Source organism: Maniola hyperantus, chromosome 22, assembly GCF_902806685.2.
Source record: "Maniola hyperantus chromosome 22, iAphHyp1.2, whole genome shotgun sequence".
Classification (NCBI taxonomy): Eukaryota; Metazoa; Arthropoda; class Insecta; order Lepidoptera; family Nymphalidae; genus Maniola; species Maniola hyperantus.
Genome location: NC_048557.2, coordinates 9,433,999 through 9,459,184, shown reverse-complemented (window position 1 = coordinate 9,459,184; position 25,186 = coordinate 9,433,999). Strand labels below are relative to the sequence as shown.

Sequence of the window (25,186 nt, the reverse complement as noted above, 5' to 3'; positions counted from 1 at the left end):
GTTTTTTAGGTTGGATGTTTTGAGTGTGTTTTTTTATTGTTTTTAGTAAGTACGTAGTTACTGTGGTCGCACACGACTTTTTTAACATGACAGATTTGGAATTGACTGATCTGACCTGAAAAAGCTGTGATAGCGTAGTGGTTAGGACGTCCGCCTTCTAATCGGAGGTCGGGGGTTCGATCCCGGGCACGCACCTCTAACTTTTCGGAGTTTGACCTCCTTGAACTAGCGCAGATGACCTCGATTTTAAGTAATTAAATGTCACTTGCTTTAACGGCGAAGGAAATCATCGTGAGGAAACCTGCATACCTGAGAGTTGTTCTCAAAGGTGTGTGAAGTCTACCAATCCGCACATGGCCAGCGTGGTAGACTATGGCCAAAACCCTTCTCACTCTGAGAGGAGACCCGTGCTCTAGTGCTGTAGTGAGCCGGCGATAGGTTGATCATGATGATGATGATGATGATGATCTGACATGATGCTAAATTATGAGGCAATCATTAACTGATGTCTGCGACTTCGTACGCGTGGATTTACGTAATTAAAAACCCCGTGGGAACTTTTGATTTTCCAGGATAAAAAGTAGCCTATATCACTCTCCAGGTCTTCAATCATACCCTTGCAAAAAAATCACGTCGATTAGTTGCTCCGTTGCGACGTGATTGAAGGACAAACCAACAAACGAAACAGACTTTCGCATCACATTACCTTCCTTCCTATTCGTAACCTAGGAATTAAGATCTTACTGACTGTCCATAAAAATTTTAATATCTTTGGTCTTACAGTTCATTAATACTGCATTTGAAGATTTCATGCAATTATTGCTCTTAGTGTTTGTATTCCCAAAACAAATAATCCGAAAAATCTATAAGAATCAAAAATATACTCAATCCCCTTGCAATAGAATCAAAAATGCCTCGTCAGTTCCGTACACATCGTCATCTTATGTCATTGACCGTGTAACCAAAATAGAAGACAAGTTTACACAATTTTTAGATTATATTTTGAACTCAATGTATTATATAGATAAGTGCTATAATAATTAATCAGTAGTTTTTTTTTAAATCTTCGCCCATGAGGCTCTATTCCTGAATCGAGGCTGTTGAATAAAAACTCATTTATGAATTGACCTGTTTCTCCAATAATAAAAATAGGAGGTCAAATGCGAGTCGGCATCGCACACGAAGGGTTCCGTACCATCGTACAAGAAATAACACTTTATTTTTTTTCATTCTTAGGGTTCTATACCTCAAAAGTGAAAAAGGAATCCTTATAGGATCACTTTGCTGTCTGTCTGTCAAGAAAACCTATAGGTTACATCCCGTTGACCTAGAATCATGAAATTTGGCAGGAAGGTAGGTCTTATAGCACAAGTAAAGGAATAAATCTGAAAAACGTAAATTTGTGGTTGTATCATTAAAAAAATTAAAATATGAACAAATAATAAGATTACTTTACCAAGTGGGGTATCATAATATGAAAGGGCTTAACGTGTCGTGTACATTCTAAAACAGAAGTTTATTTATTTTTATGCATAATAGTTTCTGATTTATCGTACAAAATGTTGAAAAAATACGACTGTAGTACGGCACCCTCGGTGCGCAGGTCATGTTTCGCACTTGGCCGGTTTTTTATTTTTCTGGATATACGGAACCCTAAAAAATTCGCTATTCTATTTTTATATACGACATCTTGACCGATTGAGCGTAATGAGGCTAATGTCTGTTACAATAATATCGTAGTATATTTTTTTAGGTTTACAAATAGGCTTTTAAGATAGAAATACTTAAATAAATCCGCTCACAATGAGTAGGTTTCCAGGCAACGTTCGAGATAATTTTCATAAATGGCGCTGAATAATGTAATTTTTTGCTTAAAATAAGTAGTGACTGATTTTTTGATCACTTGTTTTACAATTTTGGCATTTGGTACTGCGATTCTTCCTACCAAATCAGATTTCGAGCCTATTTCTTCTTTATTCGACGTAATAAAGAAGCGAAATAGAGCCATTCCAGCCAAGAAAAAAGCTTCAAAATCTTCGGTTCAAACCCCACCCGTTACACTATTCAAATCATTTATTCAAATTGGGTACCATCATTGACTTATATATTACTTCGTAAGGACAGGGCCATTGAACAAGCAAAATGGCACCGACTCATTGGTCCTAAAGTGTTTATTTAGCACCAATGCAACCTCAGTGACGTCTGGATTTCAAACGGGTCGTTCATTAGTATCTAAGAGGTGGCGCTGATTTATTTTCTCCAAACCCGTGAAAAATTTTGTTCGCTTGGGCATAACTTGTCATTTATATCGATGGGTACCATAGAATATTTTTTGATCGCTAATTGTGAAATTTGTAAGATCATGGTTATAATTTGGTAAACTTAAATCTAAAGTTACGGGGGTCAAACGCGCCCTGGTCCGAGAAGAAGCCCACCTTTTATCGTACGTCACAAAAATCTTTAAAAGTTAAGAAGCTATAAGGCTCTAACAGACAAAGTGCAAAAGATAGATAGGTAGGTACCTACCCAAGTAGGTACTCGGGGACTCTGAGACGGGAGACCTAGTTTCGTTCGGTCAATAAACCAAATTTAATAATCAGATAACTTGTATCTGTGATGAATGTATTTGTTTATTAGTTTTCACGCTTGTCTATCATCGGTCTATAAATTGCACAAAACAATTATGTATTTTGTGACGTAAATTAGCGTTATGCCAATTTCTTATCCAATCGATGACGTGTCATAAGCGATGTGTGTACCTACTTGTACGCTGAAATAAAGCTAGGGCAAGTATATTATATAATTTAACGGTGAAGGAATACATCGTGAGGAAACCTGCATACCTGAGAGTTCTCCATAATGTTCTCAAAGGTGTGTGAAGTCTGCCAATCCGCACTGGGCAGATATAAACACTTCTCATTCTGAGAGATCTCTTGGTATAGTGATCTTACTTTGAAAGTTGAAAATACCAATATTTATTTCGTTCATGAACACATTTTAATCCATTTTTTGTGATGTAACCAAAAAATCACGGTTTTCGGATTTTTTCCTTTACTTGTGCTATAAGACCTACCTACCTGGCAAATTTCATGATTCTAGGTCAATAGGAAATGCCCTATAGGTTTCTTGACAGACACGACAGACAGACAACAAAGTGATCCTATAAGAGCGATTACGCACTGCACTTCCGTTATCCGAATTCTAACCGTCACCCGTGAGAATACCAGCGATTATCTACGACATAATATGTCATACCTTACAAAATAAAAAGGAACGTATTTTCACGGACTCGGATCGGATGAGTGCGTAACTGCCGTAAGGGTCCCTTTTTCCTTTTGAGGTACGGAACCCTAAAAAAGAAAGAAAAATGTTTATTTCTTAAATTGTGGCACACATCATATCTTATAACTAAGAGTTGGTTATCCTGGCGCTTCCTCCCTTGAGCCAAAATGCCTCAATCAGAAGGAAGCGCCGGAACAAATCGTGTCATGTGTGGCACAACCCAAAACGGATTCCAGAGGGCCTAACATGCGCCCCGCGAGAAAATTTTGTCTACGCATTATCTCGTGTTTCTTCATACAAATAAGACGAGTAAATGCGTAGAATTTTCTCGTGGTGCGCATGTTAGCCTAACAGATCAGTATTATTCTCTCTCTGGGCTGGTTTCCGCACTTAAACGTTTCCGTCTGTTGTGCGTGAGATCAGCATAATGTTGTATGCCTTGATATACAAATGAGTTTATTGAACATATTTTGTGTGATTTTAGCCTTTTCACATTGAGTGGCGTCATGCCAACTCAACAGTCAGTTTATTGTTTACCACACCGCGAAATCATCGCCCGTGCATGATTTCGAAGATTAAAAATATATACGCGCACGTGGCGGTCAGAATATAAATCAGATTTATTAATGTCTATAAATAATGTCAAAATTAGGTGAACTATTAATTAAAAAAAGCTAAAAAAAATGTTATAAAAGCTTGATTAATTCATGATGTAAGCCAAACAAAATAATATCACCAGCCATATTCTATATGCGAAAGTGTGTTTTTTTTAAACGAATATTAGCCATGGCCCTCGACTAATATTCCCCTTTCCTCTCCAATTAAGCGTGAAGCATGTGCTAGGTGTAGGTACGACAATACTGCAACAGGTGGGGTTTGAACCGGCGACCTTTCGAATTTCAGTCCGCACCTTTAACCGTTGAGCTATTGAGGCTATAAATAATAATAATAATATTGTTGTTTGGCCTCCAATCACACCGCAACGGAGCAACGAATCGACGTGATTGCTTGCATGAATATATAGTTAAGATCTGCAAAGTGGCACGAGCTACTTTTTATCCCGGGAAATCAAAGGGTTCCCATGGGATTTTAAAAACCTAAACCCACGCGGACGAAGTTGCGGGCATCAGCTACTACATAAATAAATGAGTTAACATCATTCGGTAAAAAACATACTTTAGTGTGAAACAAGAAAGCATAGTGAAGTTTGTGTAAGAACCAGAAAGTAACTTTGGTCTAGTTGACGAAGGGTCTAAAAGATTTTAGAGTGGTGTTTAGTACATACATAGTGGATTAAGATAATATACTTAGTTATTATATGTCTGTTGCAATGTAGTTTAAATCAGGATGACGAACAGAATAAAAGTTCTCCCAAAAAGGTGAGTGGGAAAGGATCGTGTATATTGTATAGTGCATAACTGCATAACCAAGTGGGCTCCTGCGGTAGTGGACAGTTGTCATAAGTTGACGAGTCGCTGAGCTCTCGCGTCACGACATCACATCCCTCCCGCACCGCCACTACCGCAGGAATCTACTCAGTTATAGTGCGCGGCAGAACATAATGTACATCGACTTTTAGAATGAGAATTCGTTTTTGTAGAGCATTGACTCTGTCACAAAACGTCTCATAGGTATGAACCTTCAACCTATGTGACATTTTGTCGGTCTCAACGACAGAGACAACGCTCTACGAAACCGCTATCTCTTTGTAAAGATCGATGTACAATATTTTTTGCCGCGTACTGTATAATACCTTTTCCACATTACTGTCTAACCTTGTAAATAACAAAAAAGTTAAAAGTAGTGTTCAATTTGTTTTGTCTTTGGTTTTTTTTTTTTTTTATTTTTTTTTTATTCAGATACAAGTTAGCCCTTGACTGCAATCTCACCTGGTGGTAAGTGATGATGCAATGATGGTTGACTATGATCAAATTGTACTCTCCTCTACTCTACATTTGTATCTTTTTAATTGCGCCGTGCACAATAAAAGTATATTCATTTATTTATTTATTTATTCATTAGATTCTATTGGTTAATATTTAATTATCACCACTACATCATTATATTACAAATTCAACAACCGTCAAAAATACAGAGTAGGTACTATAGTACCCAATTTGAATAAATGATTTGAATTTTGAATATGAACAGGTTCTCCTTACCGGCGCGAGCTGACGCCGTGGTGGAGCTGTGGCGCACCAAGTTGACGGAGGGGGTGCTCTCGCCTGCACACTTTCAGGACCACTGGCGGGTCACAGTGCCGAGGATATACTCGCCACAACCCAACAGGACTTGCTTAGGTAAGCTCATCATCATCAGGCTATACACTTAAGCGGAGCGGAAAGACGTGTTAAATCGACCAATCAGAGTGTTATAAAATGACGTAATAATTTTCACGTCATCTAATTCAGAATTTCATAAGTAGAAGTTTAAGCTAGAATAATATTACTTATTAGCCCATAGGCTAGATGGTAGTAGCAATAAAGCTGCCATTTTATAATGGTGCTTTATGGTAAAAAAAAAAATCTAATTGAGAGTCTGATTGGTCTGCTAAACAAAACTCTGCCAATTTCCACTTTGGTTGAAATCGGGTCTAGGCTGAGATCTATAGAGCGTACTTTGACTTTGCACATTGCCATTCAGAGTGTCTGACATAAAGTTTCGTTTTGACTCTAAGGTCTAACAGTTGCAAGATAGATGGCTTAAGTTACACGTTTCCTCAAACATCCATGATTGATGTTAGATGTAAAATTTTGGTCCCAAGGTAACATATCCTAACTTGGCCTTTATTACCCTTTGGAGGTCATACTGCGCTTGATGTTACGCGATTTTCTTCTCAACCCTCCAATCCCTCACTGCCCAATATTCTCTCGCGTCTGCCTAAAACTTTCAAATTTGAATTTTTTAGACTGGTCATTCGACGAAGAGTCTGCAGCTAAACTACTGATCCAGCCACTAGAGCAGTTCGTATGGGGCTCCGCGGAGAGCTCTCAGCCACCGCCGCCGCGGCGCTCCACGTTATGTGGGAAGGTGTTCAAGCAGGGGGAGCCGGCTTACAGCTGCAGGGAATGTGGTAAGTAGACTTCATCATCAGCTATGAATCAGAAGTGTTATTACTTGATACTTCTGCATAAACCTTATCGAAAGTGTCTGTTGGTTTATTAGTTTATCCTTTAATCACGTCGCAACGGAGCAAGAGATCGGATTTGCATGGATACAGGCCATAGGCTACTTTTTATCACAGAAAATTAAAGAGTTCCCACAGGATTTTTAAAAATCTAAATGCACGCAGATGAAGTCGTGGACATCAGTTAAGCTTCCATAAGAAGGCCACCCTTCGCCCGCTGCTTCGACATTTTTAAGTTAAAACTTATATCACGGCATATTTTCACATTGTACATATTTGAAATTACTGATTATTGGATTTTTCCTCTTACTTGTGCCATAAGACCATGTTTTGACGATTGTGACCATGTGCCCACGATTATGTTTCAATGATGGGATACAGTACCCCCATATATTTGAAGAAGCGACATTTTTTGTTAAAATACGCTTTGCAAAATTGAAACGTTTTCAAGAGGTCAGCTATGTAACATATTAGAATTTATTTAACCCTTTGACAGTCGATTCCATTGGCAGTCCAATGGAATCTACCGTAAGAGGGATAAATAGGGGATGATGTGGCACCCCATTGGTCACGTGGCTTTTAAACATGTGATGAAATTTTGCGGAATTCCGCCTTATCGGAATTTTTCGGAATGTTGCCCTTTTCACATATTCCAGGTATGGACAACACGTGCGTGCTATGCGTGGAGTGCTTCAAAGTGTCCGCACATAGACACCACAAATACAAGATGGGACAGTCTGGCGGCGGCGGCTGTTGTGACTGCGGAGATACTGAGGCCTGGAAGCGGGACCCCTTCTGTGAGCTGCACGCTGTAAGTCTCTCTCTGCGCAAGTACCACATGGATACTACAAAGTACTATAATCATAAAATAACACTCGTTACATTGAGTGGTTCCTAGACGAAACGTATTATGTGATGGAAGTAATTGTAACAGATGTGACTGTTTCCACAAGGAAGGGAACTTTTTCATTCAGATACAAGTTAGCCTAGCAATCTCACCTGGTGGTAAGTGATGATGCAGTCTAAGCGGGCTAAGTATATTATTATTACTAAACCCTTACCCCTTTGGTTTCTACACGGCATCGTATCGGAACGCTAAGTCGATAAATAGTAGAAGTAAATATGTCCTTCCCCGGGATGTAAGCTAACTCTATATCAAATTTCATCAAAATCGGTTAAACTGTTGCACCATGAAAAGCAAGCAGACAGACAGACAGACACACTTTCACATTTATAATATTAGTATAGATGTTTAAAAAATATGATTATTCTTTTTTTAAGGCCCCAGACAACCAAGAGCAAGCGCAGGCCAGCATCAGCCCCGAAGTGACAGAGCGGATGAAGGTGGTGGCGTCCGTGTGCCTCTCCTACTGCTTCCGACTGCTCACGCTTGACCACGCGCCCGGACTGCCCAATGACTTAATGTATGTACACCTTTTTTAGGGTTCCGTACCCTCAAAAAGAAAAACGAAACCCTTATATCCTATAAGGGTTTCGTTGTTGACTGACCAATAGATAGTTGATCGCACTCGCTTGTCATGGCAGCTTGTCATTGAATAAAAACTTATTTTTTAGGGTGAGGTGCGGACCTCAAAAGGAAAAATGGAACCCTTGAAGGATCACTTGTTGTCTGTCTGTATGTCTGTCAAGAAACCTATAGGGTATTTCCCGTTGACCTAGAATCATGAAATTTGGCAAGAAGGTAGGTCTTACAGCAGACACAGTGGCGTGCACAGGGTTTGAACCTAGGGTAAGCATTAGGTAGCTAACTACCTATTTAATGACAGGTCATCATGAAAAATGAGCACTAAGCCATTTCAACTAGGGTAAGCAGTGCTTTTATGCCTCTATGATCTGCACGCCACTGACTGCAGACATGTGGGGAAAAATCTAAAACCGTGAATATGTGGTTACATCACAAGAAAAAAAATGTGTTCATGAACAAATATTGCTATTTGCAACTTTCACAGTAAGATTACTATACCAAGTGGGGTATCATATGAAAGGGCTTCACCTGTGCATTCTAAAACAGATTTCTATTTATTTTTATGTATCATATGTTTTTGAATTATCGTGCAAAATGTTGAAAAAATACGACTGTAGTACGGAACCCTCGGTGTGCGAGATTGACTCGCACTTGGCCGGTTTTTAATTTTTAAATGTATAATTTGTTTCAGATTAAAAGACGCTGAAAGAGATTTACTACAGATCCTCGACCAGCCTGACTGTTACTGCACCGTACTGTACAACGATGAAACTCACACTTTTGAACAGGTATAAGAAACTAGATGATGCCCGCGACTGCGTCCGCGTGGATTTACGTTCTTGAAAATGCCGTGGGAACTCTTTGATTTTCCGGGATAAAATTAGCCTATGTCCTTTTCCGGATGCAAACTATGGCTGTACCAAATTTCGTCAAAATCGGATGAACATATGGCGAAATGGTAGTAGACAGACAGACATACACTTTTTCGCATACACATTAGTAATTTTTTTTATTTTTATAAAAGAACATTAGCCATGTTAAATGACTAATATTCCCCTTTTTCCTCTCCAACTAAGCGTGAAGCTTGTGCTAGGAGTAGGTACGACAATAGTGCAACGGGCGGGGTTTGAACTGAACTTTCGGTTTTCAGTCCACTCCTTTACCCGTTGAGCTATCGAGGCTCTAATGTATGTATGGACTGGTTTGCTAATTATCTTAAGAGTGGGAACTCGCGGAGCGGTTTGCATCAGTACCCGCCGCGGTTGTGGGAGCGCTGTTTTATTTCTGACGCCCCGTACACCCGCACAGCCCCCGTGCTAACCCAGTGCGGGCGAGAGCAGGTGACGTGCGGGGCGTCCCCCCGCTTCATACTCCGATTGCCATTACGACATGCCGCGTACCTACTATATGTGCGTTATAGACTTTAAAACCACCCACCCGATGTGCCCCAAACTGTAAGAACGAAACAAGAAGACAACAACGAAAGTGGCGTCCTCATTTAACTTATACTCTTTTCGGTCGATCTACATAGTCGTAAAATCCCGCGAATTTGCTCTACCTATTCTGATCCCTCAACTGAATTTGTTAAATTTCATTCATCATGATCAACCCATCGCCGGCTCACTACAGAGCACGGGTCTCCTGGCCATGTGCGAATTGGTAGACTTCACACACCTTTGAAAACATTATGGAGAACTCTCAGGCATGCAGGTTTCCTCACGATGTTTTCCTTCACCGTTAAAGCAAGTGATATTTAATTATTTTAGTGTTTAAACTACCGTGAGTGATTTCCATTATAAATACTATCTGTCCCGGCTTACTCACGTGTGTAGTGGACGTTAGCCCGACTAGTTTCGAACCCATCCGGGGTCCTTTTTCAAGAGAGTCCGTCCGCGCACGCGCCGCGGTTTTGACTGCGGGACGCACGTGCCGCTGCCCGTAGAGCCCGTTGTGAGGGTGGCTGGGGTGGGGGGGAGACAGCTGCCGATCGTCTCCCGACAGTTCCTGCTGTTCTTCATCACTGGAACCGTCAAGACAAGGGCATCAGTCGTGGGACGGGACACCATTAGCTCCGCGTGCCTGGATTTCGGTGACGGTTCCAGTGATGAAGAACAGCAAGAACTGTCGGGAGACGATCGGCAGCTGTCTCCCCCCCCACCCCAGCCACCCTCACAACGGGCTCTACGGGCAGCGGCACGTGCGTCCCGCAGTCAAAACCGCGGCGCGTGCGCGGACGGACTCCCTTGAAAAAGGACCCCGGATGGGTTCGAAACTAGTCGGGCTAACGTCGACTACACACGTGAGTAAGCCGGGACAGATAGTATTTATGATATTTAATTAATTAAAACGCACATAACTCCGAAAAGTCAGAGGTGCGTGCCCGGGATCGAACCCCCGACCTCCGATTAGAAGGCGGACGTCCTAACTACTAGGCTATCACAGCTTCAATTTTCATTAAACACTAATATTGGTTTTGATTGGCAGGTGATAACAACCCTGATGAGGGTGATAAAGTGCAGCAAGCGCGACTCCGTGGAGCTGGTGAGCCTCATCGACCGCGAGGGCCGCGCCATCGTCAAGTGCAACTCCTTCCAGCTCTGCGACAAGCTCAAGACTGACATCGAGATGTGAGTGAACCCACTGATTAGCTGTGAAAAAAATGTGAACAGCGAATTCAACCAATCAAAGGATTTGTTGTCAAAGTCAAAGTCAAAGTCAAATGATTTATTCAAAATAGGTAATAAATTACTTGTATTGATAGTCTGGTATGGTGTTACATTTGTAAGATATAGTGGTGATAATTATTACGCAAACTTAAAACTAAAGCTACGAGTGTTCCAAACGCGCCCAGGTCTGAGAAGAGCCCACAACAAACTCAGCCGGGTATTCTTTTTGGTTAAGGCTTCCGAAACGGTCAAGCAGATTGACGTCAAGCACGTAGATTTTTGCTTGAGCCAAGCATTTTGACCCTTTACAAAGATTGCTTGACGCTTGATATGCTTATATTTAATACTATTAATAATTCTTTGTTGCGGTTTTGGGAAGTTAGGTTTTTTGAAAATGAGGCAACTATCCCACTGGGGCATCTATCACGCCTTTACCCTATTGCTATACTACCTAAACACAATCCAATACCAATAACCATTTGCCTCATTTTGTAGTTGAAACCCGCAATGTATAGCGTGCAAAACTTGGGTCAATGCCCCGCCTACGACGCGGGACCCGTATAGCGTTAGCCAGATGTTTTATTTGCAATATATCGTAAAATATATCGTAAAACTAGCTTATGCTCGCGACTTCGTCCGCGTGGACTACATAAATTCCAAACCCCTATTTCATCCCTTTAGGGGTTGAATTTTCAAAAATCCTTTCTTAGCGGATGCCTACGTCATAATAGCTATCTGCATGCCAAATTTCAGCCCGATCCGTCCAGTAGTTTAAGCTGTGCGTTGATAGATCAGTCAGTCAGTCAGGCAGTCAGTCAGTCAGTCACCTTTTCCTTTTATATATTTAGATTTTAAAAAATATCGGATTTAAAAAAAAAAAAATCGCCTTTTTCTGTGGTACCGTATCACTGATCGTCAGTACTATCACCTGTGTTCGTTTTTGCCAGCGTTCTGGTTACACCCTGTATTAGTACTCAGCCGCTGTGCGTGTCGCAGGTTCACGTCGCGGCACGGGCCGGCGCTCAAGGTGCTGGTGATGCACGCGCACGTGGTGGCGCACCAGCTCTACGCCATGAAGCTGCTCAACTGGTAAGTTTTTTTTTTTAAATTATCAACATAGATAATGTTCAACAAGTCCGCTTTAGACACAGTAAAAAACACACACTTTAGAGTAAAAAAATTCTGTTAATAAGGTATAGAGCGTGCCTTAAGAATATGATCCGTAGGCACGGGTACTACGGTCGTAATTTTCAAAATCGCAAAGCTCAAAAACATTCCGACTATACATTTATGGTCTAGGACTAGGTATTATAGCTCGTCCAGGATTAGATCCATCGATATAACATTTCGTTGGAATCATGGTACAGCACTTTTTTACAGGTCCATTTACAAATCCATAGAATATCTGCTTACGATTCGTATAATATGGCTAATTCCGTTGTACACAATCTCTGAACTAAACTAAAATGACACGTCTAAATTTATTGCTATCTCTGTCATAATATTGCTTGCGGAAAAGGATGGCACTAGATTTAGACCTGTTAATTAAGTTTAGTTTTGAGATTGTGTACAAGAGAATCGGCCCCAATGTCTCATAAGCTGTGTAAGCGGTCTATTAGTTACATACTCTAAGGCTTATACGCTGTTTTTCAAGGTACAGAAGGTTAAGAAGTTAAAAGCAATAATACACTGTTCAGGACGGAAACAAAGCAATTTACGGCTGACCAATATTGGAAGGGCGAGGTGAAGCCGAGTTCTTTTAAACTAAACGAGGCTGTTGGCCGAGACTTGTATAGTACTTTTCTCTTATTTGCGAGGAAACAATATATAAATGAATGAATGGGAAAACGATTAGCTATTCCATCAAAAAACAACCTGCTTTTTCCACATTTATAGGCTCCAAAACTTCGTAAGCCAAGAGCAAAGCTTGCGATTAGCCGTCAGCCAAGTGGCTTTGGGCGAGGTATCTGGCTTAGCTGGATGGGCGTTACCCGGCACCAGTGGCGGTGTGGCCGCAGGGGTAATGCAGAACGACTGTCACATGTGGAAAGCTGCCAGGACGGCCTGGCATCGTCTGCTGATAGCTACAACCCTGATGGACTCGTCTACTAAGAGGACTATGGCAATTTTGTTTACAAAGAATTATGGTAAGGAAACCTAATTATTGTGTAGGAAATATTAATGCAAAGTTAAAATTCAAAGCGTTTTGTGAAGAATCAATAGAAATAGAAATTCTTTATTTGCATAATGTGTGTTACAAAAGATGGTAATTATTATAAAAGTTCAATACATTAGCCGTAGCGTAAATATTGTGGTAGGTAGTATGTAGGTATACAATTTTAGAAATGAATTATTTTTGTAAATTTTCTTGCGGTTCATAAAATAACACTTGGGATAGGTAAATTGAGAGTTTATACAAAATAGAAATCATACATGTACCTATTTAAAAAGGAGTAAAACAAATTATGTCGTAACCAATTATAGAAATGAAAAGTCAGTTATGGCAGGTTGCACTTTCTTGGGGGGGTTTTCGAAAATCTTCGTTTAATAGTTTTAAAGAGTATTAGAAACTAAACTTCCTAAATATTGAGAAAACTGGTTTCTGTTAATATAGATTCATCTTTCCAACTTCGGGATTAATTTTCAATAATGCACCTCTACCCTGAAAAAATATGTCCTCTATTTCAAGTTATCTGATTGTTTCGAGCTTTTCTTTGTCGATAAGCCATTTCATTTGCCTAATGGCTAATATTGTCATTTCAAGGTTTTTTATACGGGTTATAAAACTATGCGTTGTCTTTCTGATAATCTATAACAATATTTTTCAAACCAATGATTTTCTCATTCAGGATCGATTCTGAAGGACTTTATCCGCGACGACCACGACCACTCGTTCTCGATCTCATCGTTATCGGTGCAGTTGTACACAACGCCCACGCTGGCCCATCACCTCATCGCAAAGCACGACGCACTGTTTGTGGTCATGAACACCTTCGTCAGCGAATGCAATCGACGCTGCAACTCCGAGGTAAGTCCAACAAGACACAGGAGCAGCTATATAAGTCCCGCAAATTGCTAATAAGCGTGGCTGCCATTTTAGTGACGTCAGTACTAGACTGAAGTTTCGAGCTGCTGGTATATTTTTACATAAAGGTATGATTCCGAACCACGCTGCACGCAGCTGCGCTGCCGCAACAGTGCTGTCACCAGCTATCACAGCGCTGTCGCGGCACTACTGGTCCCCATACAATCTCTATAAGCTTATATTTATTTTTATTTTATTTATTTATTTTTATTTAGACAAAAAAAAAAGCGAATAATTCACACCACACTTCCAGACCAAAGCACTAGACAAAAAGCCGAGACTGGTGTTGGCAGTTTGCAGCCCAAATAGACCGTAGTCTGTGCTAGGGCTGACAAAGTTCATCGACCTCATTCATACTATATTTTAGTATATTATATACTATACTATATTTATACTATACTATATATATATTCATACATTACTAAAACTATATTTTATTTGGTGCAACAGTGTTAATGCATGCGGAGTTTAGATATATAATTTAAATAGATAGGATAAGTTGTAATAAGTTAAAGCATTCGTTTCAACAGATCTTGTCATAAAGACGTTTAAAATTTTCAAAAGAGGTTTCTAGGAGAAATTTCTTTATATAGAATTTAAGTTTTTTCTTTAAGGATGGGCGCTGACATTACATTCCGAGCTAGGCAGCAATGTCGCGGCAGCAATGTAGCGGAACATTGCTGCCTAGCTCGGAATGTAATGTCATATAAACTTATAGAGATTGTATGGGGACCAGTAGTGCCGCGACAGGACTGTGACAGCTGGTGACAGCACTGTTGCGGCAGCGCTGCTGCGTGCAGCGTGGTTCGGAATCATACCTTTAATGTAGTCAAAATGACGTCATTTCGATCTTATTGAGACATGGTTCCAGCGCAATAGCAATTTGCGGGACTTATACACAACGCTGGTCCCTTTCAAAGGATGCGTACTAATAATAATTTTCCCACAGGGTCGGTTGGAATTTGACCGCAACCACGTATCCATGGCGTTCAAGCGTGCGCAATTCGTGCTGTACGACGTGAAATACCTACTGGGCTCCGTACCCACCACCTTCGACGACGATCTGAGGAAGGGCTTCCTCCACGGACTGTCGCTGATGCTGAACCTGCTCGTCATGATGCAGGGAATGGATTCTGTAGTCAGACAGGTGATAACTTTTTTTAAATATATGCTGTATATGCTGTGATAGCCTAGTGGTTAGGACTTCCGCTTCCTAATCGGAGGTCGGGGGCTCGATTCCCGCAAAAATATATAAAAATCATGATTTTTTAAAATTATTCTCTTTAATAATGAATTCTAGTCCTATAAACTACCGCTATACAAAAAAAAACCGGCCAAGTGCAAATCAAACTCGCGCGCTGAGGGTTCCATAGTACAATCGTATTTTATCGACATTTTGCATGATAAATCAAAAACTATTATGTGTAAAAATAAATAAAAATCTTTTTTAGAATGTACAAGTAAAGCCCTTTCATAATATGATACCCCACTTGGTATAGTAAGCTTACTTTAAAAGTTGAAAATAGCAATATTTGTTCATGAACACCATTTTAATTTTTTCTTGTGATGTAACCCACAAATTCACGGTTTTCAGATTTTTCTCCTCATGTCTGCTACAAGACCTAACTTCCTGCCAAATTTCATGATTCTAGGTCAACGGGAAGTACCCTATAGGTTACATGACAGACAGACAACAAAGTGATTGATCCTATATGGGTTCCGTTTTTCCTTTTGAGGTACGGAACCCTAAAAATCATTTTATTACTACAGTCCAAGACCCTATTGTTGTTGGATTTGATAGTTATCAGTATCACACGTTCTCAGGTGGGCCAGCACATGGAATACGAGCCGGAATGGGAGTCGGCGTTCAATCTGCACGTGAAACTAGCTCAGAGTATCACCTTGGCGTTAGAGTGGAGCAGCTCCGAGCGCGCGCTCTGCGCCTCGGCCTACCGCATGGCGCTGCGCCGGCACGCCGACACTTGCGGCAGGCACGCCAGCGAGCTGAGAGGTGAGACACGACACAAACCTCTCTTTTCCCGCAGCACTCACACCTACACACGCCCGCACGCAGAAACATTCACACACACTCTTGTGTTGACGTCACATAATGAATAAACCATTCACAGTTGACTTTCTAAACCGCAAACTGTCAGACTTACTAAAGTGCAAAGTACACAAAATACAAAAGAACTCCATACATGTTTTGTTGACAGCTGACAATGATATTTGTGAAGTAAAATTTTATTGAAGTAATTTTTCCTAGTATTCAAATTGGCTGCCAAACAGAACTGCTGCTTTGAGGCCGCCATCTTTTGTCCAGGTGTTTTTAAACTGTCAATCGGGCAAATGTTACTTCACGTTGTTTGTCAAGATTTCACGTACAAAATACATCTTGACAAACAAAAAAGTGACCACGATGATAAGGACAAAAAATAATCATTTTTTCACGTTCTAACATAAGCTTAAATGCATTTAGCTATCTCGCTCTAACAGTGTGAGTCACAATAGGGCTATTTCTACAGGTATTTATTCTGAGGTTTACGCGTATCTTAGAGCATATAAAGCCTTAAAGGAGTCAGTCCTTATCCAGGGCCGTAAAAAAGTTAAAAAAAAAAAAAATTAGAAGATAAAAGTTCTGTATGAAGTAATATTTGCTTACAGAGCTAGGCAACCAAAGCGCTTCGGTCATCCCCTACGACGTGTCCACGGAACCCGTGTCGGTGCACCGGCCGCTGTCCAGATTTATTGCTGGCTTACACTTGCAGCTGCATCGCCACGGTCTGTCCTACCACAGCAGGGAGTTCGAACGGCAGGACCGCCCGAAACCCACGCCGGAAGAACTTATAGGTAACTGACTATACACTAAACTACGGTGGTTCGCCACGAACTAAGGTCAAGAAATACTTATAGCTTAGTACGTAATACCTTTTCGGGTACAGAATACAGATGGATCAATGCAGAGACGACCTCCCTGGCGCAGTGGTGAGCGATGTGGTCTTAATAGTGGGAGGTCCCGGGTTCGATTCCTGGCAGGGGTTTGTAATTTTATAATTTCTAAATTTCTGGTCTGGTCTGGTGGGAGGCTTCGCCGTGGCTAGTTACCACCCTACCGGCAAAGCCGTGCCGCCAAGCGATTTAGCGTTCCGGTACCATGCCGTGTAGAAACCAAAGGGGTATGGGTTTAATAAAAAACTGCCATACCCCTTCCAGGTTAGCCCGCTACCATCTTAGACTGCATCATCACTTACCACCAGGTGAGATTGCAGTCAAGGGCTAACTTGTATCTGAATAAAAAATAAAAAAAGAGACGTTTAAATAAATAGCGACTCTTGTTACGATGTAATAAAGTACAATTCAGATCGCAACAGCACTGCGAAATTAAATTTAACAAACGTCTTTTTTCTATCGCGTAAACTCTTCCCATCCTCCTAAGCATAGATGTCTATATGTGTGCAAAAGTGGTCCACATGAGCGATGACATTTTGTTCGTAATCTGTCTTCCATAGTAAATATAAATAAATCAATGCTCACAGTATTACGGGAACCGTGCGTCGCAGGGACGCGTTGCCAGAGGTATATTTCTCGGGTCATGTGACTAAGTTAGCCCAGCCTACTAAGACCTCGCAGTTCGGGTCACCTATTTTGGTCGTTGTCTATGGTCCAAGACACCACAACATAGATAAATTTCAAATTCGGTGTTAGTGCCATCCATCAACTAAGTTTGGCAAAAGGGTTTTAGCAAAATTAGGCAGGAGCTCTTTCTTTCGCTGGGAAAATGCTTTTTTTTTATTAGACGCTTCACTGAAGTTAGTATTTGGACAATTGCATCATGCATATTTTTTACTAGCTTATGCTCGCCACTTCGTCCGCGTGGACTACACAAATGTCAAACCCCTATTTCTCCCCCTTATGGGTTGAATTTTCAAAAATCCTTTCTTAGGGGATGCCTACGTCATAATAGCTATCTGCATGCCTTGAGCATGCATGCATTGAGCTGTGTGTTGATAGATCAGTCAGTCAGTCAGTCTGTCGGTCAGTCAGTCAGTCACCTTTTCCTTTTATATATTTAGATGAATTTGAAATAATTATGTGCATTAATTCACAAGTTATTCGTTGAGGTTGGCTGCCGTGGCCGAAAGGCATTACATATTATAACGCTGGACGCACACTAGTACGCACCAATATCGATGTGGTATGTTTTCCCCAGAGCCGGTCCTGCGCACCATGGCGATGATAGCGCAAGTGCACGCAGGCATGTGGCGGCGCAACGGGTTTGCGCTGCTAAACCAGCTCTATTTCTACCACAACGTCAAGTGCCGCACTGAGATGTTCGACCGGGACGTCGTTATGCTGCAGGTAACCAGTGGCCCTACCGCGGTTGTTTGACAGCTACAATGTAACGATTGCAATCATCTCTGATTGGTTAATGCTCGCTCACTATTGGCCACAATGCATTGTTGCAACAAGAATCACACAAATTCAGCCAATCAGAACAATTGAGATTGTATTAATGGTTGATGCAGGTTTTAGACAATCGCCCTACTGTATGCCAGGGACTGGCGTTCCGAGTCTAGAATGCCAGCATGAGTGTCTGGCATGCTACTTGCATTCAGATGCCAGGCCATGCCTGATGCCAAGAGGCATGCCAGATTCTGGCTTTTGTGCTTGTAGAGCTCAAACTTCCTCTCTATCTTCCTCGTATTTTTTGAAACAAATTGATATACAGTACGCGGCAGGAAGTAACGTAAATCGGCCTTTAGAATGATATTTCGGCTTTGTAGAGCGTTGTCTCTGTCACTGATACCTATATGACGTTTTGTCGGTCTCAGCGACAGAGACGACGCTCTACAAATCTGCTATCCCCCTCTAAAGGTCGATGTACATTACTTTCAGCCGCGTACTTTAAGTAGCTGTATAGCACAAGTAAAGGAAAAAATCTGAAAATCGTGAATTTGTGGTTACATTACAAAAAAAGTGGGTTTTTTTCTTGTACGATAGTACGGAACCCTTCGTGTACGAATTCGACTCGCTCTTGACTGGTGTTTTCTTTTCCAGATCGGCGCTTCACTCATTGAAAGCAACGAGTTCATAATCCATGTACTGAATAAGTTCAATTTGTTGGATTGGGCAGCTGCAGACTTTGAGCAGAAGTCGATAGAAGATGATACCTTAAGGCACACCATCAGCATGGTTGAAGAGTTTTTGAGGCTTCTTATTACAGGTAAGAACAGTAACAATTTAGTATTTTTCAAAAAATACTTCGCCTTCAGTTCCATTTTACTCTGGGCCATAAACTTTAATGGTCTTATTACAAAAACTTTAGACGCGCTTTAGTACTGGACGGATCGGGTATAAATTTGGCATGGCATTTATTACGATATAGACATCCGCTAAAAAAGGATTGTTGAAAATTCAACCCCTAAGGATAATAATAATAATAAATATGCTTTATTGTTTACATTATTGCTAGTAACTAGTATGTACAATGTTATATCTAATATACTATCTAAACTAAAAACTAACAATAAACAAAAGGTCGCAAACTCAGCATAGCCGAGCACTGCTCACAATGCTCGGCGCTGGTTTTCAGTTAGCGCCATAATTTATATCTATATATATAAAAGGAAAAGGTGACTGACTGACTGACTGACTGAATGACTGACTGACTGACTGACTGATCTATCAACGCACAGCTCAAACTACTGGACGGATCGGGCTGAAATTTGGCATGCAGATAGCTATTATGACGTAGGCATCCGCTAAGAAAGGATTTTTAAAAATTCAACTCCTAAGGGGGTGAAATAGGGTTTTGAAATTTTGTAGTCCACGCGGACGAAGTCGCGAGCATAAGCTAGTTGATTAATAAAAACGCACCGCGCCTGTTGCGTTATCTCTTCATTGATCAATATGTACAATAGGGGACGAAGTCGCGAGCATAAGCTAGTTTGTAATAAACCGTAACATTCTAAATAATATCTGTCCCGGCTGTACTCACGTGTTTAGTCGACGTTAGCCCGACTAGTTTCGAACCCATCCGGGGTCCTTTTTTCAAGGGAGTCCGTTCGCGCACGCGTCGCGGTTTTGACACTACAAGTCGGACTAACGTCGACTAAACACGTGAGTACAGCCGGGACAGATATTATTTAGAATGGAAATCACTCGCGGTAGTTTAAACCCTAAAAACCGTAACATTTTAATGGATATTTGTAGTGGTGGGATCCCGCTACGTCCCAGGCGTGGGTGAAGTGTGCAACGAAGAACGCACTAAGAAGGAAATCATACAGATGCTCTGCGTCAAACCGATGCCGCATTCAGAGCTTAACAGGTGAGTTCGTCTGTGGTTCTGTGTCTGTGGTAAACCCCGCAGCCTTGCAATTGACGTTGATAGCTAAAGAACAAAACAAATTTTAATTTATAAAGACTAAAATTATAAATAAATATTAAAAAAGAAAAAACTATCAGCAACAAAGGCTTAATAATAATAATAATAATAATTTCACAGATAGCATGTGAAAAATGAGGCATCAAAATCGTACAAACTTTCAAAATTTTTACATTTGTTAATAACGCTTTGTATTTCAAACTTCGTGCGCGCATGGTCATCGACCCCGAGTTAAGACGCCAAAGAGTGTGCAAGCGAGAACACTAGCATCGCTGCATGTTAGAAAATCATCTAGTTAAATTAGTGTAGCAAATGATCGTATTGCGAAAATTAAAAAATCTTCCGTGAAAAATCACCTATGAAACTTCTGTAAAGAAAAAATATACTAAATCAATTTTTTTTAATTACTTAGCAATAAGGCCTATCTCTAGCCGAAATATATAAAAGGACTGACTGACTTACTGATCTATCAACACACAGCTCTAACCACTGGACGGATCGGGCTGAAATTTGGCATACAATAACTCTTATTACGAAGACATCCACTAAGGAAGGATTTTTTAAAATTCAACTCCTAAGAGGATAAAAATAGGGTTTGAAATTTGTGTAGTCTTCGCGGTCGAAGTCGCGGGCGTAAGCTAGTTTTGTATAAGCCATAATGTCCATATGTTCATTCAGGTCCCTTCCCGAAGACCAACTTCACGAAACTGGGCTGGAAGCAGTGATCCACGAGGTGGCAGACTTTGTCAAGCCCTCCAGTGGGAACAACCGTGGTGTATATAAGCTCAAACCCCATCTGTTCGACGAATACGACACATTCTTCTATCACTACACGAGGGAGGAACTTTCTAGAAGCGAGGAGGAACAGAGGAATAGGAGGAAAACTGCTGGTAAGTGGTTTTGGTCGTAGGTTAGTGGGAGACTTTGTCTAACCATCCAGTGGAAACAACCGTGGTGTATACAAGCTGAAACCCAATCTGTTCGACGAATACGACACATTCTTCTATCACTACACGAGGGAGGAACTTTCTAGAAGCGAGGAGGAACAGAGGAATAGGAGGAAAACTTCTGGTAAGTGGTTTTGGTCGTAGGTTAGTGGGAGACTTTGTCTAACCATCCAGTGGAAACAACCGTGGTGTATACAAGCTGAAACCCAATCTGTTCGACGAATACGACACATTCTTCTATCACTACACGAGGGAGGAACTTTCTAGAAGCGAGGAGGAACAGAGGAATAGGAGGAAAACTTCTGGTAAGTGGTTTTGGTCGTAGGTTAGTGGGAGACTTTGTCTAACCATCCAGTGGAAACAACCGTGGAGTATACAAGCTGCAACCCCATCTGTTCGACGAATAAGACACATTCTTCTATCACTACACGAGGGAGGAACTTTCTAGAAGCGAGGAGGAACAGAGGAATAGGAGGAAAACTGCTGGTAAGTGGTTTTGGTCGTAGGTTAGTGGGAGACTTTGTCTAACCATCCAGTGGAAACAACCGTGGTGTATACAAGCTGAAACCCCATCTGTTCTGATTCTGAAAGCTGAAACCCCAAGCGAGGAGGAGCAGAGGAATAGGAGGAAAACTGCTGGGAAATTGTTTAGTGTGACGTATGTAGTTATACGAAGTACTTGCCTAGGTATCGATGTGTGTGTAAACTACCAACTACAGCGCATCTGCCAGATCCGGAATACAGTCAGTTATGTATAAAGCCATGTTTCATAAGTAGCGGGCAGACTTGGTTAAACCCTCCAGTGGAAACAACCGTGGTGTATACAAGCTGAAACGCCATTCATCCAGTTTTTTTTACTGGTTTTATGGCTCTGGGTTCTAACACTTTTGAGCAAGTTAAAATGGTGCGTGAGAAGTCATTTTTTACGCATTATATATCACAAAGTCCCCCGTTGACATTGACAGGTCTCCCAGAATGCTGTCCGCCGCCGCCGCTGCCGAAGCTAGCGGCCCCTTTCAGACTGCTCGCCAACCTACTGCAGTGTGACGCGGCCTTACACGTACTGCGGTGCGTTCTCGAAAGGGCACTGGACTTGCGGGCTAGGTCGTTCTCTGAACCACAAGTACATAAGGTAAGTTAGAGAAAGGTCGCCGGTTCAAATCCCACCCATTGCACTATTAACGTACCTACTCCCAGCACAAGCTTTACGCTTAATTGGAGGGGAAAGGGGATTAGTCAGCAATTAACTTCGCTAATATTGTCTTTTTAAAAAGTAAAAAAAACATCGACCTTTGGAAATAGCGGTATCGTATGTTGTCCCTGTTGTTGAGACGACAAAACGTCATATAGGTATGAGTGACAGAGACAACGCTCTAAAAAGCTGTCATTCTAAAGGTCGATGTACATTACTTTCGGCCACGTGCTGTACTTCTTAGTTCACTTCTGCCGGGCGTCCTTTTGAGACCTGTGGCCCTACCGCGGTTGTTTGACAGCTACAATGTCACGATCGCAATCATCTCTGATTGGTTAATGCTCGCTCACTATTGGCCACAATGCATTGTTGCAACAAGAATCGCACAAATTCAGCCAATCAGAACAATTGAGATTGTAATAATGATTGATGCAGGTTTTAGACACTCGCCCTACTGATTTTTTGTACAGTACGCGGCAGAAAGTAATGTACATCGACATTTGGAGATAGCAGATTTGTAAAGCGTTGTCCCTGTCATTGAGACCGACAAAATGTCATTCTAAAGGCTGGCGTATATTACTTTCTGCTGCGTACTATAACTGGTTTACTTTGGTTCAGGCACTCCACTTAATCGGCTACGCTCTTCGCGACGAAGAGAGTGGCCACTACGAGTTCCTGGCCTTCGCCGAGAGTGCAGCTCGCAGTGGACTGCTGACTATATTGCAGCGCCTCTCTGTCAGTCCCCGGGTGGACGCGCATCGCGCCCTTGCCAAGTGGCTGTTGAATAAGATGCGGTAAGGGTCTTCAGCTTATTTCCTGGTTTAACGACATATTGGTACTGGTTTTGAGCACAACTAAATTTTAGAGTGTTCGCATCCTTATCTTACTAATGTAATATGAAAAGGACAGACACAGTTTGACAGTTTTAAATTTAATTTAGAGCTGCCAAACCTCGTGACTTTAGCTGCCAGTCGCGAGCCTATAGTTTAAATTCTTAGCGTGCACTAAAATTTCGAGTCTTTAAATGTAAAACTCATGTTCCGTCCCGTACTAGCAATATTAAAAAGAAAAAGATGGAGAGACTCTAAATTTAGTTTAGAGAGAGGCGCCAATGGGGCCGATTCTCTTGTACACAATCTCTAAACGAAACTGAAATGGCACGTCTAAATCTATTGCTATTCCTTTCACAATGTTGCTTGCGGAAAAGGACAGCACTAGATTTAGACCTGTTAATTTAATTCAGTAGAGAATGTGTACAAGAGAATCGGCCCCATTGTAATGTAGATAACGGCAAAAATAGACAAAGAACTATAGAAAAAAAATATCTAAAAATCATAATAATCAAATTAATCGTTGTTAATTTGATGATGATCATTAAAGAAAACGTTGCAAGAAGCGTCAGAATTAAGGTGTTTAAATAAATACTCTCGGATGTTAATATAAAATAGACTACAGTACTAATATAATATTTTTGTACAAAATTCCTTGGAATAACCAAGGAATTTTAAATCTTTTTTTAGTTCTTAACATATACTAGTATTACTTGTCTCTGATGAAAGGAAAATTCGACTCTTGTACTATGTACTTATGTCATATTGATACTTTGAAAAGTGCCACTGTACCATGTAAAAGTTAGATAGCATAGCATAGCAAAGCATATTATACAGTCGCAGACTATGTTAACGATAAAAAAGCTTGGATTTGACTCGCTCCAGCAATGCACGGGGCTGCAATGGCTTGTATAGTACGGTATAATAACATTGTAAATAGAAAAATTAAAAAGAGCAACCGCCGAGTTTCTTGCTGGTTCTTCTCGGTAGGAACGGCATTCCGAACCAGTGGTAAATTAAAACTACCTGACTATTCATAAGCACTTTTAAAAAGTTTACATGAATAAAAAAAACATTCTATTCTATTCTGTTCTAGATGTTATTAAATAACATTTGTGTTTGTAGGTCGTTGTTGGGTCAAGGAGATGAGCACCTGGGAGACGGTGAGAACATGGACACCGACCAGGAAGAAAAACCACCTGCTGACGAGACAGCCGGTTAGTTTTTAATTAAAATTTAACCCTACTTAGGTGAAATATCAAATATTCATACACCATTAATTTATTGGTAGAATGTATAAGGCTCTCAAACTGATATTCTAACTGTATGTGACCTGCATTCTCATGAATAAATTATTACTATTTATTATTCAGATTCAGTCAGTCATTCAGATGTTTTATTTGCAATATATCGTGAACTTTTACAAAACATAGTTTTTTTTTGTGGTTTTATATCAGTAATCATCAATAATATTACAGCCTGTGTAATATTAACAAGTAACTCTAAAATATATTTTTGTAGAGGTGGAAAAGGCGCGTCGAGCCAAACTGGCGGCGGAAAGACGTGCCAAAGTAATGGCCCAGATGAAGAACCAAATGAACAAGTTCATTGCCAACAACACCACGCTCTTCCAGGAAACTAACTCGGAGGTGAGCTGATGCCATATTGAAATGGGGTAAAGATTCAAAAAGGTTGACAAAGGTTACTTGTTATTCGCATGGTAACACAATAAATCTTGAATGAAATAATTTTTTCGCTGTATGTAACAAATGTTAAAAAAAAAGATTCCGACGAATTGAGAACCTCCTCCTTTTTTGAAGTCTGTAAAAAAGTAATCAAAATCATAGGTTGCGATTATATTCGGCAATCTATAGTTCCAACATTTTTATTAGAGGTCAAAAAGCTTTTAAAAAGTTGACTCATTTGTCAGTGGCGTGCAATATCTTATTGAATTTTTTAATTTTGATATATCCTTACCTATAAGTTGTGGTCAGCAAATTGTTAGTTATTATTGCTTAGTGCAGAGGGTAGGAAACTCGTTCTTGTATTAAGTTCAATAAATTATTATCTTTAGCTGCACCGACCTCCTCTATGGCGGGTGCAGCGGCCATCAGCGCCGAACAGGCCAAGAGGCGCAAATATGAAAACCTCAATGGGAGCTTCATATTCGCGCCTTTTGGTGTGGA

The 25,186-nt window shown here is 40.8% G+C and overlaps 1 protein-coding gene across 1 annotated transcript in view; it reads left to right on the top strand.

Annotated features, from left to right (window-relative positions):
* The window catches only part of Ubr1 (Ubr1 ubiquitin ligase), a 44,584-nt gene that overhangs the window by 4,915 nt on the left and 14,483 nt on the right, over window positions 1-25,186 (top strand). The window contains exons 3-22 of the mRNA XM_034980692.2: window positions 5,434-5,582; window positions 6,191-6,355; window positions 7,066-7,220; window positions 7,691-7,833; window positions 8,587-8,683; window positions 10,380-10,522; window positions 11,558-11,650; window positions 12,458-12,708; window positions 13,411-13,589; window positions 14,596-14,793; window positions 15,471-15,657; window positions 16,311-16,496; window positions 17,857-18,005; window positions 18,705-18,870; window positions 19,860-19,974; window positions 20,710-20,921; window positions 21,944-22,110; window positions 22,789-22,964; window positions 24,126-24,217; window positions 24,522-24,649. Of these exons, the coding sequence (XP_034836583.1) occupies window positions 5,434-5,582; window positions 6,191-6,355; window positions 7,066-7,220; window positions 7,691-7,833; window positions 8,587-8,683; window positions 10,380-10,522; window positions 11,558-11,650; window positions 12,458-12,708; window positions 13,411-13,589; window positions 14,596-14,793; window positions 15,471-15,657; window positions 16,311-16,496; window positions 17,857-18,005; window positions 18,705-18,870; window positions 19,860-19,974; window positions 20,710-20,921; window positions 21,944-22,110; window positions 22,789-22,964; window positions 24,126-24,217; window positions 24,522-24,649 (3,151 nt within the window). The remainder of the gene's footprint in view (window positions 1-5,433; window positions 5,583-6,190; window positions 6,356-7,065; window positions 7,221-7,690; window positions 7,834-8,586; window positions 8,684-10,379; window positions 10,523-11,557; window positions 11,651-12,457; window positions 12,709-13,410; window positions 13,590-14,595; window positions 14,794-15,470; window positions 15,658-16,310; window positions 16,497-17,856; window positions 18,006-18,704; window positions 18,871-19,859; window positions 19,975-20,709; window positions 20,922-21,943; window positions 22,111-22,788; window positions 22,965-24,125; window positions 24,218-24,521; window positions 24,650-25,186) is intronic.